Raw genomic sequence first — 15,471 nt, 5'->3', positions numbered from 1 at the left:
TGTATGTGTATATGGGCTTAAGATAATTGATGATCTTAATAATGCTTAGGTGTAGGTTGGTTGTTTAACTGTACTTAATATTATTATTTTTACAGGGAACTATAGGTCTATTTATATAAAACTAATTCCTAGCTTTAGCAAAATGCAAAATTATTGTGTAAGACTGTTTGTTTCTAAATAATAAAAAAAAGGAAAAACTACCTCTTATGTTATGCCATGGGACCAAAATTTGTTGCAAGTACGAGTTGAGAAACGCGGATAGTGAGATGAATAAAGTAGCAGTTTCTCTGTTTAATGACTAGGTGGCACTGGAGTCGCCACAGAAGTAAGGATCTATAAATACGTACTAAATTTTAACTTGTTAGTTCAGAGATGAAGCCATGCTAGGCTAGGGGCACACTTTTGTTTTAATAATTGTACAAACACTGTATTAGCTGTATGAAATTGATTTCCTTTGTTTTCCTCATGATAAAAAAAAGTTGTTTTCTATGGTGTTGCCGCAATAATTTTAGTTTCTACCAAATACGTTCGGATACTTCTAAGAGGATACTTAAATTATATAGTGAACGTACGTAAGCAAAGGATGGCAACATTTAAAATCTAATGTCAATTCACCCAAACAAATCAAAAATCGGAAATTGCACGAAAAATGCGAAATAAAATGTGTTTTTCTCTCTTTTGTTATTGAACTAGTGTAATTTAGAATCGTTTTGTGAAACAATGAGGTCTATACCCTGTATTAAAGTGGAAACTGCGAAGGGCGGCGACCAACTTCTCGCTTGTCGTATTTGCTTGGCTACCGATACGAAATTATTTAATATCTTTGATAATGGACTGGATACAACCTTCCAGGAGCTCATGGGGGTTGCGGTAAGTTATTAGCTTACGCTAGTGATAATATTTACTCACCTAAAATAGTTTATCATTGACTAAAAATTTGTTATAGAACTATCAAACAACATTGATAATAATCTATTGAAATCGATTTCCTTCCGTCCTTATTTGTACCCACACGAGTTGTGTCATCAGGCATATTTTTTATAAAATAGTCGCCCACAACTCTGTCAACGTATAATTAGTTTACCGCTATCACGCAGGAACTGCAATTTTCCGGGTTAAACTATCCCTTGTCTTTCCCCGGGACTTAAACTAGCTGTGTACCAAATTTCACACCCCCAACACCGCTTCACCCATGTGTAATGCACACCCTGCACTATAGGTAAGGCTACTTCTGGACGATATGTATAACCAAATTTCAAAGGTCATAGAAAGTTTATTTTGGTGAGAAGTGTGTATCCAGGGGAGTAGGGGTCTGGTACAGAACCATCCAAGCTAGTCCAATGTGAACACCTTGGTTTGACTCTGCCAACCTTACAAGAAAAGTGTTAGTATATGCTTTCAGGGTATCCCAACAAACAAATTCTTATGAGAGTTAAACCATCACCTCTGTGTGAGATTTGCTGGAAGGTAGATGACTTGTCCCATTTGTTGATGGAATGTGCTCGGAACTCAGACTTGAGGAGAAGGGTACTTGGGGGTTTGGGCCCCATGCACAATGGCCAGGTCAATTGTTGGCTCTCAGAGCCAACATCTGACAAAGCCATTTGCATTTACCAATTTTTTAATGTCCCTTGCGTACGGAAAATGAGCGAGCACCCAAGAGAAAAAAAAATTTTTTTTAATAAGAGTGGCATGCAACCATTATTGCTCATATCTTGCTTATTTTTCAACAGATATTGTGATTTTAACATCATTCGCCGGTTTTCTATTAAGTTATAGTAGAGCGACTACAAACACACATAAACAAGCTTGCCAGGGACCTGTTGAGCGGCAAAGATGAAGTGACAAGGCTAAAACGCTGGCAAATACTCAAGCTAGACTAGAGAGAATGAAGTCTACTCTTCAAGAAAGAGGAGTGTGCTCGATGGAGTACCCCTCTTAAAGTTAATTGAACTCATACATTATCTGATTATGGCTGTAGCATAGCTGATTGCAGATTTGGAAAAAAAAAAGTTATAGTACATTACTGTAGGGGGCCATCCATACAGTATCACACTAGTTTTGACCCTTTTAGAACCGTTGACCAAAACCGCTTCCCCCCCCTTTATGTGTGACATACTTTATCGATGACCCCTAGAGGCTGGGACGGGGGGTGAAGAATACTGTGAACTTTTACAGACATTTTTGAGAACAAAGTTTTTTTTTCTATTTTTTTTTTGAGGCTTAAGTGCAACTATGCCAACAAAAAGTTGAAGTTGAGGGATGCAATTGTTTATCAGGTGTCGGTGCGGGACGGGTGCCCGCGGCACGTGTGCGGGTGGTGCGGCCGGCTGCTGCGACGCGCGCTGCAGCTGCGCACGCGCTGCCGCCGCGCCGACGCGCTGCTGCGACACGCGCTCAACGAACAACGCAAAGTAACATACTAATACTACATGACTACTAGATCATCTGCTCGAAACTGGCTTAAGGCACTTGTCCCACCGCCGACGATGAGCGAGAAGCGAGTAGAGCGAGTAACTAGAAACGAGTGGGCGAGCAGCGAGAAGCGAGTGTAGTTTTGGCGCTCGGCTGTAAGCGAGTGTTCGCGTGCGACGGGCGATTACTCGCTCCACTCGACTCGCTCGTGCGGGGCGGCCGCCAAGCTGACATCGCAGAGCGAGTATCTATAGCGCAGCGAGTTTTATAGCTTTTGTCGCTGCGACAAAAGATGTAAGAGCGAGTTCTCGCCGACAGTGTGAACAGCCAGCGATCAACTATTAATACATGTGTCTCTTTTACTCACACAGGATCTTATATCTTTTGTTCGTTTCTTGAGCGAGAAAATAGTCGATAGCCAATCGTTTCCTCGCTGGCGGTGAGACAAGTGCCTAAATAGCCAATCAGGGTGCCACCCCATGTAGTCGCTAGTCGCTCGATTGTAGCGATAAATCTGATCACGTGACCCCATCTTGAAGGTGAATTTGAAAAAGTAGCGTCAAGTCGCCGCGTCGAGCAGCAGCGACAACGGCTTCTTGCAGGAATGGTCTTGGTCTTAGACGCTGATTTCTTAATCTCATTCTAGCAGTCTTGGCAGTGGTACAAATGAAAGAAATTGGAGTTAATGAAAAAAAATATGACACCGTTTTTGCCGAAATGGAAGAAGTTTTTTTTCCAGCAATAAAGCTCAACATCATTCACCAAAATGTAAGGCTTGCGCCTGAGAGAATATCCTCACACGATGCGTTCAAGTAAACGAAATATTATTCTAATAAAACACTTTTTCAATTTCAGATAACGAACACTGTAATCCACAACATAGACCGCGCGGCAAACAATCTTAGTCTTCACCTAACAGCCCAAACTAACACAGAAATCATAGAAATTGAACACACAGAGCCAATTATTAAACATGAAGTAGAAATAAAACTTGATGATGATGATAATGAAAACATCATCAAATTTGAAGACGACCACATAGAAGCTGAATCAGAAGTAGAATACAAAGAGACTGAAGTAAAAAAATTAAGGACAAGCAAAAGAAAAAAGAAGAATGTAAGCGGGAACGAGAGTGAAAAGGAACCAAAGAAAACCAAAAAGATAAAGAAGATGTTTGAGTGCGAAGAGGATTTTCCCAAATTTGAGAGTAAATATAATATGGAGATTGTGGTGTTGACTATGGAGCAGCAGCTGGAGAATATGGTGGCGAGGAAGAATTCGTCCAACTACATAAATTCTCCGTTTAAGTGTGAGCACTGTTACAAAGGGTTCTCATCGGAGGCTACGTTTAAGAATCATAACCTGAAACACCATGATCCTGTAAGTAAACAGCTAAGTTGTTATTATTTTACATGCTTTTGCCCGTGACTCAGTTTGCTTAGAATTTGTTTATTGCTATCCTGTGGGAACTATGCAATTGTCCGGGATAAAAAATATCCTCCTGGCGACAGGTTAGCAACCTGTCACTATTGTACCGTTTTTGACAATATTAAAACCTAAAATTGGCTCCGAAGCGGTAACGTTTTGTGTGCTCTGCCTACCCCTTTTGGGAATACAGGCATGATGTTTGTGTGTGTATGTGTCATTGAAATCGGTTCAGCAGTTTATTAGTGAAGAGGTAACAAACAAACAGACTTTAAAACTTTCGCTTTAATAATTTAGTGGGATTACTATTATAGCTTTTTTGTTCACATCACGTCTTTTTCCAAATTTCTTAGTCTGTTGCAATATTCATCTGGTCTTTTCCAGCTGCTGCGCTTTGGTAAGGTATTGCAAGCCTGCAGAAATATACTGTTAGAAATAAGATAAATCTCTTGGTTAATCCTTATTAATTATCAATTAGCAATGTGTGGCTTGTCAGCAAGTGTTAATTATGAGATTAAATAAGTCAATTAATTCATTCGTTTGGGTTAGGACACTTGTTTTTTTATCCCTGATTATTTTTGTTAATTTGTTTTGGTTTTATAAGGTAATGTTAATTTGCTACATTTTGTTTTTTGCCTTGTCTGAGCAGCATCATATGTCACTTCTTAATAGTGAAAACTGTTCTAGCTGATGTAATATTTTTATGTCCTTTATACTGTGTATAATTACATGCTGTTTATTTTTCTAAATAAATAAACTAAAAAAGTCGAAGATAATGTAAAGGTCACAGATCATGACAGCCACCCGGCACCCGACCAGCCCCGCCTCGCCGCGAGCGGTTAGTATTCTTCATATGTATTTGTATGGGCATGCGCTCACTACATCAACTCCTTAGCGTCACCGGATCGCCATCGAGTGGGCCACTCGGTGACAGCCCGCCTCGCCACCACAGTGACTACTAGGAAATTCGTGGACCACCTGTCGACGAGTGGACGCCGAAAGTCTTGGCGCTGCTGGTCGGGTGCCGGGTGCCGGGTGCCGGGTGGCTCTAATGAGCTGTGACCTTTATTGTTATATGATTGCAGAGCGTGGGGTCGCAGGTGTGCCGTCTCTGTCAGTCCCGGTTCCGCATCCCGGCGAACCTGCGCACGCACGCGGAGACGCACCGGCTCAAGTTTGTCTGCCGCGACTGCCGGTTCGTCGCCAGCAACCGGTCAGCGCGTTTACCTTACCTATGCACGCACTTAAAGGCTGACCAGGAATATAAACAAGCTGACGCGAGGGCAGCACTTCTACGTTTTATATTGCAACATTCTTTACACTTACTATACGATACCTACCAGTCATATTGACAACGGTGTCGGTGATGTTATTTAAAGGAGTATTTTCTAATCCCTCAGACTTATTTTATAGAAAGAAAGAAAGAAAGAAAGAAAATACATTTATTTAACGCCATAAAAAACAAACATAGGAACAAACATAGAACAAATAAAGACATACATGACGCTAAACAGGTCCCCACTCAGCATAATGCCACGGCAAGCCGTGGCGCTGATTTTCAGTGAGGACCTTATCTAAAAACTAACTTAAAATAGGTGGGCACTGACCAACGTTACGAGGTGTAATGTAACACGTTGCACAGCGAGCATTCGTGCAGTCAGTACTTAGTGTTACGGGGAAACCGGGGAGTGCTCCACCCGGCTGTCGGTTTTTTGGCGAATCCTTTGACTGTTACGCGGTTCAGTCAGTACGCTGTAACAAGTCAGCCATCTTTACTGAGAGTGGCTGGCGAATATGGAGCACAAGTTTTGACGAGCAACATTACGCAGATTTTGAGAACATAGCGAACATGCTCAATGCGTAACATGCTCGATGCGAATGTACATTTCACCTCGTAACGTTGGTCAGTACCCAGCTTATGACAAATTAAATTAAATATCATTAAATATCATGGGACACTTGACACCAATTGACCTAGTCCCAAACTAAGCAAAGCTTGTACTATGGATACTAGGCAACGGATAAACATACTTATATAGATAAATACATACTTAAATACATATTAAACATCCAAGACCCGAGAACAAACATTCGTGTTATTCACACAAATATCTGCCCCGGCCGGGATTCGAACCCAGGACCTCAAGCTTCGTAGTCAGGTTCTCTAACCACTTAGCCATCCGGTCGTCGAAATACTTTTATACATTACATATATATTTTATACATTACATATACTTTTATACATTGTGAATTATTTCCCTACTTAGGCTATGGATAATCTTCTGCATTTTAAAGCACAAAAACACAAAATAACACTTTAAAATACCACGCGCAAACAACGTTAAACTTTGACAGCAATAGACAGATGACATTTTTGAATTTTGTGTTACCAGTGCAAGAAATTGGTTCTATTTTGGGATTCGATTTGTAGCATTCGAACATGGCGGATGTAGACAGTATCTAATTTTGGTATTTCTGGTTTCTTTGGCTAGTTGAAGTATATGTATATATCCCTGTTTTTTTTTTCTCTAATTGTATACTATAGTTTTTAAGTATTTTATTTGTAATTATATTATTATGAAAAAATGACTTTCTGCCAAGTTTCTTGCGGCGCATTCTTCTTGGCAATGATGGTCTTTCCGAAAGCGCTGGTAGTTTAAAAAATGACGTGTAAAAGTGCTCATTGCGGCCTATTTACTGAATAAATGTTTTTTTTTATTTTTATTTGAATATTTTTTAATTTTTTTAAGTACTTATTAGTTTTTTTTTCTAACAGCAGTGCCTGTTTTTTTTCAGGTACCACGCCATCACACATTCGCGGGAACACAGCGGCTTTCAATATGTGTGCAAATATTGCGGTGCCAGCTTCAAGTGAGTAGTATGTTCATTTTATTAACCCCCGACGCAAAAAGAGGGGTGTCTGTCTGTGGCATCGTAGCTCTTAAACGGGTGGACCGATTCGAATACGGTTTTTTTGTTTGAAAACAGGTTTTCTAGTGATGGTCCTTAGACACGTTTTATCGAAATCGGTTCAGCCGTTTTTGGGATATTGAACTTTAAAGTGACAAAGTCGGGGGTTTTCCAACTTTCTGTTGGTTAGGTTATGCCTAATTAATTTTAGTCCGTGCCAGTTTTACAATAGGGCAGACCCATTTTTTCCCGTAAGCCGTGGTGGCCTAGTGGTTTGACCTATCGCCTCTCAAACAGAGGGTCGTGGGTTCAAACCCCGGCTCGCACCTCTGAGTTTTTCCAAATTCATGTGCGTAATTACATTTGAAATTTACCACGAGCTTTGCGGTGAAGGAAAACATCGTGAGGAAACCTGCACAAACCTGCGAAGCAATTCAATGGTGCGTGTGAAGTTCCCAATCCGCACTGGGCCCGCGTGGGAACTATGGCCCAAGCCCTCTTGTTCTGAGAGAAGGCCTGTGCCCAACAGTGGGACGTATGTAGGCTGGAATGATGATGATGATTTTTTCCCGTTGGCCATTGGGGCCGAAAAGTTTTTGAATGGAGACTGCGCAGCGAGTCCAGCGTAGTACGTCCACTGACTAGATGGACGGATGACCTGGTTAAGTCTCCGTTTGCACCAGATATGTGCGAGGATGTATTCCGAGGAATAAGTTTATCATGAACCAATAGAAACACTTCATTTACCTCGCCTCGCTCCGCTCAGCTGTTTCCACCAGAGCGGTGCTGAGCGAGGCGAGGTAAATGAAGCGTTTCTATTGGTTTATGAAAAACATATTCTTCGCAACACATCATCGCACATTTACGGAGAACCAACAGCTATAAATTACAGAATAAGAAAATAAACAATAAAAAAATACAAAATAATTAAGAATTACAGAATAATTAGTTGTTGATAGTATACAGGGTGGAAAGTTGAGATGGGGCAGCAAGGGCAGCTGCTAGATCCCTTGCTGCTACGCGAAAATGCTCTTAGGAGGCCTTTAATAACTTACCTGTATGGAAAAAGTTTTCTTTGATTTGTTGGTGTTCTAGTACTCTAACCTCAGTTGGTCTCAAAGAGTGTTTTAATCCTTGATAGAAATGGGACCGATTGGCATTTAAACAAAATACAAATCTGTCCATTTTCTCGCTGACTATATTTAATCAAAAATCTGTGAATGTCGATTGTCATCACTCAAAAAGTTAGTAAAGGTCTCCTAAGAGCATTTTTGCGAAGCAGCAAGGGATCTAGTAGCTGCCCTTGCTGACCCATCTCAACTTTCCACCCTGTATAAGTAGGTAGGTAGTAATTAGTAGTAGTTATGTAACATATATTAAACGGACTTATTTCCTACCTGGATCCTGTAACACAGGGACTCCTAGCACAGGATCCAGAGCCGTTGATTCTTCTTTTCATCAAGCTTTTTATGCAATAAATTATTTTAATTTTCATTTTGATATGTGTCGCAGGAAGCCGTCGACGCACGGTACGCACGTGCGCATCCAGCACCCCTCGCAGAACACGTCGTGCGACGTCTGCGGGGAGACCTTCCAGGGGGAGTTCGGCCTGCGCATGCACAAGACGCGTGCGCACAAACAGGTAACAATAACAATCATTTATCTACATGCATATCATAACTTCCCTATTATATGTTCAGAAACGACTATCAAATGGCCTTTATTAAGAAACCTGGTATCTGCGGGTGCATCTTATTGTTCACATTAAAGTACAGTGCATCTTAATGATTACATTAAAGTATCGGTAATACTTTTTTTAACAATGCATATCTGTACATATTGTAGAAAACTTATGACATGATGATGATGATGATGATGTGATCCTGTTATCCCTCACTAGGGACATAGGGCTCGTAGAAGAGTTTTCCATTTGGCTCGATCTTGCGCGGCTTCTTCCAGCTTGACATGCATGTAGATAATAATTATTATTATAAATAAAACTTTAGTTTTTTATTATCTGTTTTATTTAAGCTTTGGTAGGTACTTCAAACTAGTTATCAGTAACACTAACTTAAAAATACAGGCCATATCTGAACATATTATAGAAAACTCATGATAGGCATGTAGATAAAGTTATGTATGCGGCTATACATAATTAGGCATTAAAACACTCGTGTGATCTTATTATTAAACTCGCCTTCGGCTCGTTTCATAAAACCACACTCGTACTTTAATGCCTCTCATTATTCACCAGCCACATAAATAACTAATTATCTACCCACACCCATATAGTAAATCCTAAATTATGCGTTCAAAAACCATAGGTAATGACCAGCATTACGACATTGGATTCTATTATGAACACGGCTGTATCGTAATGAGATTTCATACATCATTATATTACGGGGGGAGGGGGCGACCACGTGCAGCAGCAGGTCGTCTTGGGCGCAGCTCGTGGGGCAGACATACCTACCTAGTTAGAGTTAGTGCAGGTCATTCTCAATGGTTCGCAAAACACATGATAGAGGATTTAATATATGGATAAAGATAAAATATTGTATGCAACTGTACGTAATTAGGCCTTAAAACACTCATGTGACCCTATTATGAAACTCGGCTACGCCTCGTTTCATAAACCCACACTCGTGTTTTAAGGACCCCTATTACGATACAGTTGCATAAAATACTATTATGCGCTATTCGCAAAAACAGTTTTATAGTACAAGTTATGACAAAACACAAAAAATGACCAAAGTAATTGTTTTAGTTCATCAATTGCGGGTGGACCTTGTGCAAGGTCCGCCCGGATTACTACCACCGTCTTGCTCGCTATTCCTGCCGTGAAGCAGCAGTGCTTGCACTGTTGTGTTTCGGCGTGGAGAGTAAGGCAGCCGGTGAAATTACTGGCACTTGCGGTATCCCATCTTAGGCCTCTAGGTTGGCAACGCATCTGTAATACCCCTGGTGTTGCAGATGTTTATAATACTAATAATTTATAATTTAACGTTTATTTCAGGCTCTAGTCCCATACACTTCATGTTAGTTATAGTCTTATAATAATAATATTAGAGTTTATGGGCGGTGGTGATCTCGTACCATCAGGAGACCCACTTGCTCGTTTGCCATACAGTCGAATAAAAAAAAACCACATTGTTGAATCAATATGTTGCTGAGTTGCGGGCAACAACCTCAGGCTTCATTGTCAGGTTCTCTTACCACTTGCCTATCTCATGATATTAATTTATTTCAGAATTCAGAGAACGATTCGGAATCCCTGAACTGCAGCACTTGCGGAGTGCACTTCGCGAGCTCGTACGCCATGGCGAGACATACATACACCGCCGTGGATAACGTGTGCAACCCCAACATGAGGTCAGTGGACCGCCAGCACATAATATATGTATGTATATTCTGAATTTATTGTCGCTGCTCTTATCATCATATTAGCCGTAAGACCACTTGATACTTAGACTAGTTGCTTCTTAGACCAGTTGCTTCTTAAACCAGTTGCTTCTTAGACTAGTTGCTTCTTAGACCAGTTGCTTCTTAAACCAGTTGCTTCTTAGACTAGTTGCTTCTTAGACAGTTGCTCTTAAACCAGTTGCTTCTTAGACTAGTTGCTTCTTAGACCAGTTGCTTCTTAAACCAGTTGCTTCTTAGACTAGTTGCTTCTTAGACCAGTTGCTTCTTAAACCAGTTGCTTCTTAGACTAGTTGCTTCTTAGACCAGTTGCTTCTTAAACCAGTTGCTTCTTAGACTAGTTGCTTCTGTAGACCAGTTGCTTCTTAAACCAGTTGCTTCTTTAGACTAGTTGCTTCTTAGACCAGTTGCTTCTTAGACCAGTTGCTTCTTAGACTAGTTGCTTCTTAGACCATTTGCTTCTTAAACCAGTTGCTTCTTAGACCATTTGCTTCTTAGACTAGTTGCTTCTTAGACTAGTTGCTTCTTAGACTAGTTGCTTCTTAGACTAGTTGCTTCTTAGACCAGTTGCTTCTTAGACCACTAGCTATGGATGTAGTGAAAAAAGTTTTTAGATAGGCCAAGTAAAAATCAATCTTATGTAAATATCGTAAAGACTTATTTTAGACCAGCTGCTCAATGCTATACTAACCCAATCCAACCATTAGAAGTGGATCAAACGTAACTCGCAAGAAAAGCGTCAGTGTAGTGTGGTGATGGTGATAGATGTGTTTGTGTGATTTGTGTGTGTTCTTACAGTGTGGAGGTGGAGGAACTGCATGAACACGCATATATTGCATAAACTTAGCTATCATAAGGTCGCGGGTGAGCAAAGTAATTGTTTCAGTTCATTCGATCGCAAGATTTGATCTAAACTACAGCGACAAGTTAAAACTTACCAGATCATTGTTACCTGTTGCAGAGCGTGTACGCTGTGTGGCGAGAACTTGGCGAGTGAGGAACTGCTTCTCAGCCACTCGGAGGAGCGGCACAGCAAGCCGGAAACGAAGTGCGATGAGGCAAGACTTACTTGTGATAGCCTAAACTTCTTAAATTTGAAGGAACTAGGGCTAGGGTCGGCCAAGGAAGATACCAATGAGAATCAACAAAAAAATAGAACCGACTTAAAAAAACTTTATTTTTTTACTAGTTTGAAAGATAAATACTTACTTGCATGTGACGTCACACGCAAGTAGCGCCATACTTGCTGCACAGAGAAAGCGACGTTTACAGATTTTTCAAAACATCACTATAAATCCAATTTTCAACCAATTTAAGTTTTCTCTTCGCTAATCACTGTCCGTATATCTATATTTTCATAATAATATTAAGACATGGCAAATTCAGGAGCTGTCAAATACCGTATTGCAGTATTTGTATTATGTCAATAGTCTGGAAATAGTCTGTAATGCAACTTGCATGGTCTAAATGTGGCTATAGCATAGGAGTTGTTACAGTGCAACAAGACGTTCCTGACGGAGGCGTCTCGCAGCGTGCACTACGAGCGAGTGCATCTACAAGTCAAGAACGTGAGACGGAAGGCGGCGCACCACGCGAGGAAACAGTACGGCGGCGCCGTCATGTGCGAGCTGTGCGGGAAGAAGTGCAAGGTTAGCGCACACAGACAGACACACGTTACACACACGTACACATTTACTGACAGCTTTTGTAAAATTGCTTGATGGTAAATAGCAACTTAGCAAGTGGTCTAAGATGCAACTGGTCTAAGTAATATGTGGTCTAAAAAGCAGCTGGTCTGAGAAGCACCTTTTCTAAGTAGCAAGTGGTCTAAGAAGCAACTGGTCTAAGAAGCAAGTGGTCTAAGATGCAACTGATCTATGTAATAAGTTTTCTAAAAAGCAGCTGGTCTAAGAAGCAACTGGTCTGAATAGCAAGTGGTCTAAGAAGCAACTGGTCTAAGAAGCAATTGATCTGAATAGCTAGTGGTCTAAGAAGCAACTGTCATTAATAGCAAGTGGTCTAAGAAGCAATTGATCTGAATAGCTAGTGGTCTAAGAAGCAACTGTCATAAATAGCAAGTGGTCTAAGTAGCAAGTGGTCTAAGAAGCAACTGGTCTGAATAGCAAGTGGTCTAAGAAGCAACTGGTCTAAAGAGCAACTGGTCTAAGTAGCAAGTAATCTGAAAAGTTACTCTATTGACTACTTGGTCGCGTTCATCCATTTGCTAATGCGTCAATTTTAATTGTATGACCAAAAATCCCGAAGCATCATTCTGAGGGAAGGCCTGTGCCCAGCAGTGGGTCGTATATAAGCTGGGATGATGGTGGCCCAAAGTCGACACAGTTCCGCTATTCCGCTTGGCTGATGACGCAACTCTAACCTAGCCTATGTTTTTTTAGTCACAAACAGGTCACAGCAGAGACAGTTACTTCTTAGACCACTTACTTCTTAGACCAGTTGCTACTTAGACTACATGATATTTAGACCAGTTGCTACTTAGACCACTTGCTATTTAGACCAGTTGCTTTTTAGACCACTTGCTATTTACCAGTTTACCAGTTGCTACTTAGACCACTTGATATTTAGACCAGTTGCTACTTAGATCACTTGCTATTCAGACCAGTTGCTTCGTAGACCAGCTGCTTTTTAGACGAAGTGATTCCATTAATGAATTCAATAGTAAAGTCGACTGTTGTTGTGTTGTTGCAGAACAGCACCATCCTGAAGTATCACCAGCGCACGCACACCGGCGAGAAGCCGCACCCCTGCCCGCGCTGCCCCAAGCGGTTCGTGTCACCCATGCTGCTCCATGTAAGCATTCTACTTTAAACTTACAAACAAATAATACATTCACCACCTTATTCATAAAACTTAACAAGCCTATGTTAACTAACAAATGCTTTGTCCCTTTCTAACAAATACAAATGTCGAAGTGACAGATAAGGACAAACGAATTTTAGCGGCATTTTAACTAAAATAGGTTTGATTGTCGTTTATGAATAAGGGGGTTATTCGTGACATGACGTGACGTGAAACGGATAAGAATAATAATAAAAATAGAATTCGCGCTGTCATAGTTCATCCACCATTACGTCTCATATTTCGTTTTCTAGAATTTTTACCGTACAACGGCAAAACCTACTAGACACTGGCAAAATTGTCCTCCGATGGACAGCGCCATATTTTTCTAAGAAACAGCAACAATAATAAAAAAAAATGTTATGTATGCATGTCACGACATGGTCCCAAATCAGCAATCTGCCGGTCTTGCGAACGGCGCTGGTCTTCCTAAGGGACCATCTGGTCATTATACATTAAAAAAAAATACAGTTAAGTGAGACCGATACAAATTTTAGTTAAAACTTAGACATTCACATGTAGACACTTCACGCATCACACTCACTCGCACTATACACTAACTCACAGTCGCTCTCGCACTCAGGCACACACGCACGCCCACATGTACGCACGCACACACGCACACTCATACACACGTTCTCGCACTCAGGTATTAAACACTATATCAATCAATGCGACCGTCCCTATACCAAACACTGTCTTTATGTCTTTACAAAAAACGTTTCTCTCGTACAACGTATGTAACTTGAAGATTGTATCATAGTGAAAGAGGAGAAGTAGGTCCACTCCGACCTTTTAGGAGACTTAACTGCCTACTCCGGCGCGCACGCTTAGCACTTAGGGTTGTCGACGTCTATTTTAGATTAATTAACTACCGGGCAAATCATTTTAGGACGAAAGTTAACTTAAAATTGTCTAATATCTGTGTCTAGTCTAGAGAAACCAGACAAATTCTATGCCTATAATATTATTATATAAATTTATATTATATAAAATCGCCGGAATGGTGATGGTGTATACAACATACTACTCATGTTTACCTACACATAATACTAGACCTATATTGTTTATAGGTAGGTAGGTATCTATTATTTTTTATGTCTACTTGCACGAAACTATTACACTACACTTATATACCACTAATTTACAAACTATACCTAATACAAAAAATACGTTAGTACTAGTACGCGAACGTAAAAGGTGATCATCGCAAGACGAGCGAGGTAAAATCAAAACGTACGGCGCCGACGCCAGCGCAGCCTTGACTAAAGAAAACTTAATCCTCCTTAAATTATCAGTGTGTGCGTGCGGCGGGTGCGTGCGTACCGGCGCCAACACGCGCAATTTAAGCCGCGCGATGTACTTTTGTTCGTAGTGAGCCTACTTGTCCTCTTTTACTATGGTTGTATGTTTGTACGTCAGTGCCACCTGCGCTCGCACACCGGCGAGCGCCCCTACAAGTGTTCGCAGTGCCATAAGTCCTTCGCGCAGAAATCGGCCCTCACCGCCCATAAGACTGTGAGTATTAGGTAATTTAGGTATAGATAGTGTAAAGGTATTGGGGTTGGGGTTTTGGTAGGACCTTGTGCAAGGTCCGCCCGGATTGCTACCACCATCTTGCTCGCTAATCCTGCCGTGAAGCAGCAGTGCTTGCACTGTTGTGTTTCGGCGTGGAGAGTAAGACAGCCGGTGAAATTACTGGCACGTGAGGTATCCCATCTTAGGCCTCTAGGTTGCAACCGCGTCTGCAATACCCCTGGTGTTGCAGATGTTTATGGCGGTGGTGATCTCTTACCATCAGGAGACCCATTTGCTCGTTTGCCATACAGTCAAATAAAAAAAAAGTATAGGTATTTGTAGTTTTTGGTGGCCGAGAGGTTTGACCACTTTGCATTTAGATTGCGCTTCCGCCAGAGATTTCATCATCATCATTCCAGCCTATATACGTCTCGGAATGAGAGGGCTTGGGCAGTAGTTCCCACGCGGGCCCAGTGCGGATTGGGAACTTCACACACACCGTTGAATTGCTTCGCAGGTTTGTTGTGCAGTATCCTCACGATGTTTTCCTTCACCGTAAAGCTCGTGGTAAATTTAAAATGTAATTCCGCACACATAGAACTCAGAAGCCGGGGTTTGAACCCCTCCTCTGCTTGAGAGGCCGTAGGTCAAACCACTCGGCCACCACGGCTCCCAGAGATTTACCATCAGCCAAATATGTGGTCTGCCATATTAAATATATTGACTCGGATAACTCACGTCTTAAATCGAGTTTAGCTCGACATGTTTCGGGCTAATCCGTAGCCCTTCGTCTTTGCGACAGCAGCAACACGCCGCCGCTCTGCTCGCGCGACTACCCGACGAAACTGACACCGGCGCACAACTACCCGCGTTTTCATCGTCATTTTCATTATAACTGTCTGACTGTCTGTCTGTTATTTAATA

At 41.3% G+C, this 15,471-nt stretch overlaps 1 protein-coding gene across 1 annotated transcript in view; it reads left to right on the top strand.

Moving 5' to 3' along the window:
• The first annotated feature begins 599 nt into the window (after window positions 1-599).
• Window positions 600-15,471, top strand: part of LOC141444503 (uncharacterized) — a 17,001-nt gene continuing 2,129 nt past the window's right edge. Inside the window, exons 1-11 of the mRNA XM_074110052.1 lie at window positions 600-870; window positions 2,280-2,414; window positions 3,271-3,795; window positions 4,926-5,053; window positions 6,637-6,711; window positions 8,263-8,392; window positions 10,001-10,122; window positions 11,132-11,228; window positions 11,667-11,819; window positions 12,880-12,981; window positions 14,452-14,547. Of these exons, the coding sequence (XP_073966153.1) occupies window positions 721-870; window positions 2,280-2,414; window positions 3,271-3,795; window positions 4,926-5,053; window positions 6,637-6,711; window positions 8,263-8,392; window positions 10,001-10,122; window positions 11,132-11,228; window positions 11,667-11,819; window positions 12,880-12,981; window positions 14,452-14,547 (1,713 nt within the window). The 5' untranslated portion in view covers window positions 600-720. The remainder of the gene's footprint in view (window positions 871-2,279; window positions 2,415-3,270; window positions 3,796-4,925; window positions 5,054-6,636; window positions 6,712-8,262; window positions 8,393-10,000; window positions 10,123-11,131; window positions 11,229-11,666; window positions 11,820-12,879; window positions 12,982-14,451; window positions 14,548-15,471) is intronic.

Source organism: Choristoneura fumiferana, chromosome 30 (assembly GCF_025370935.1).
Source record: "Choristoneura fumiferana chromosome 30, NRCan_CFum_1, whole genome shotgun sequence".
Lineage (NCBI taxonomy): Eukaryota > Metazoa > Arthropoda > Insecta > Lepidoptera > Tortricidae > Choristoneura > Choristoneura fumiferana.
The sequence above is the reverse complement of the archived record's forward strand: the minus strand, read 5'-3'. Positions and strand labels throughout refer to the sequence as shown.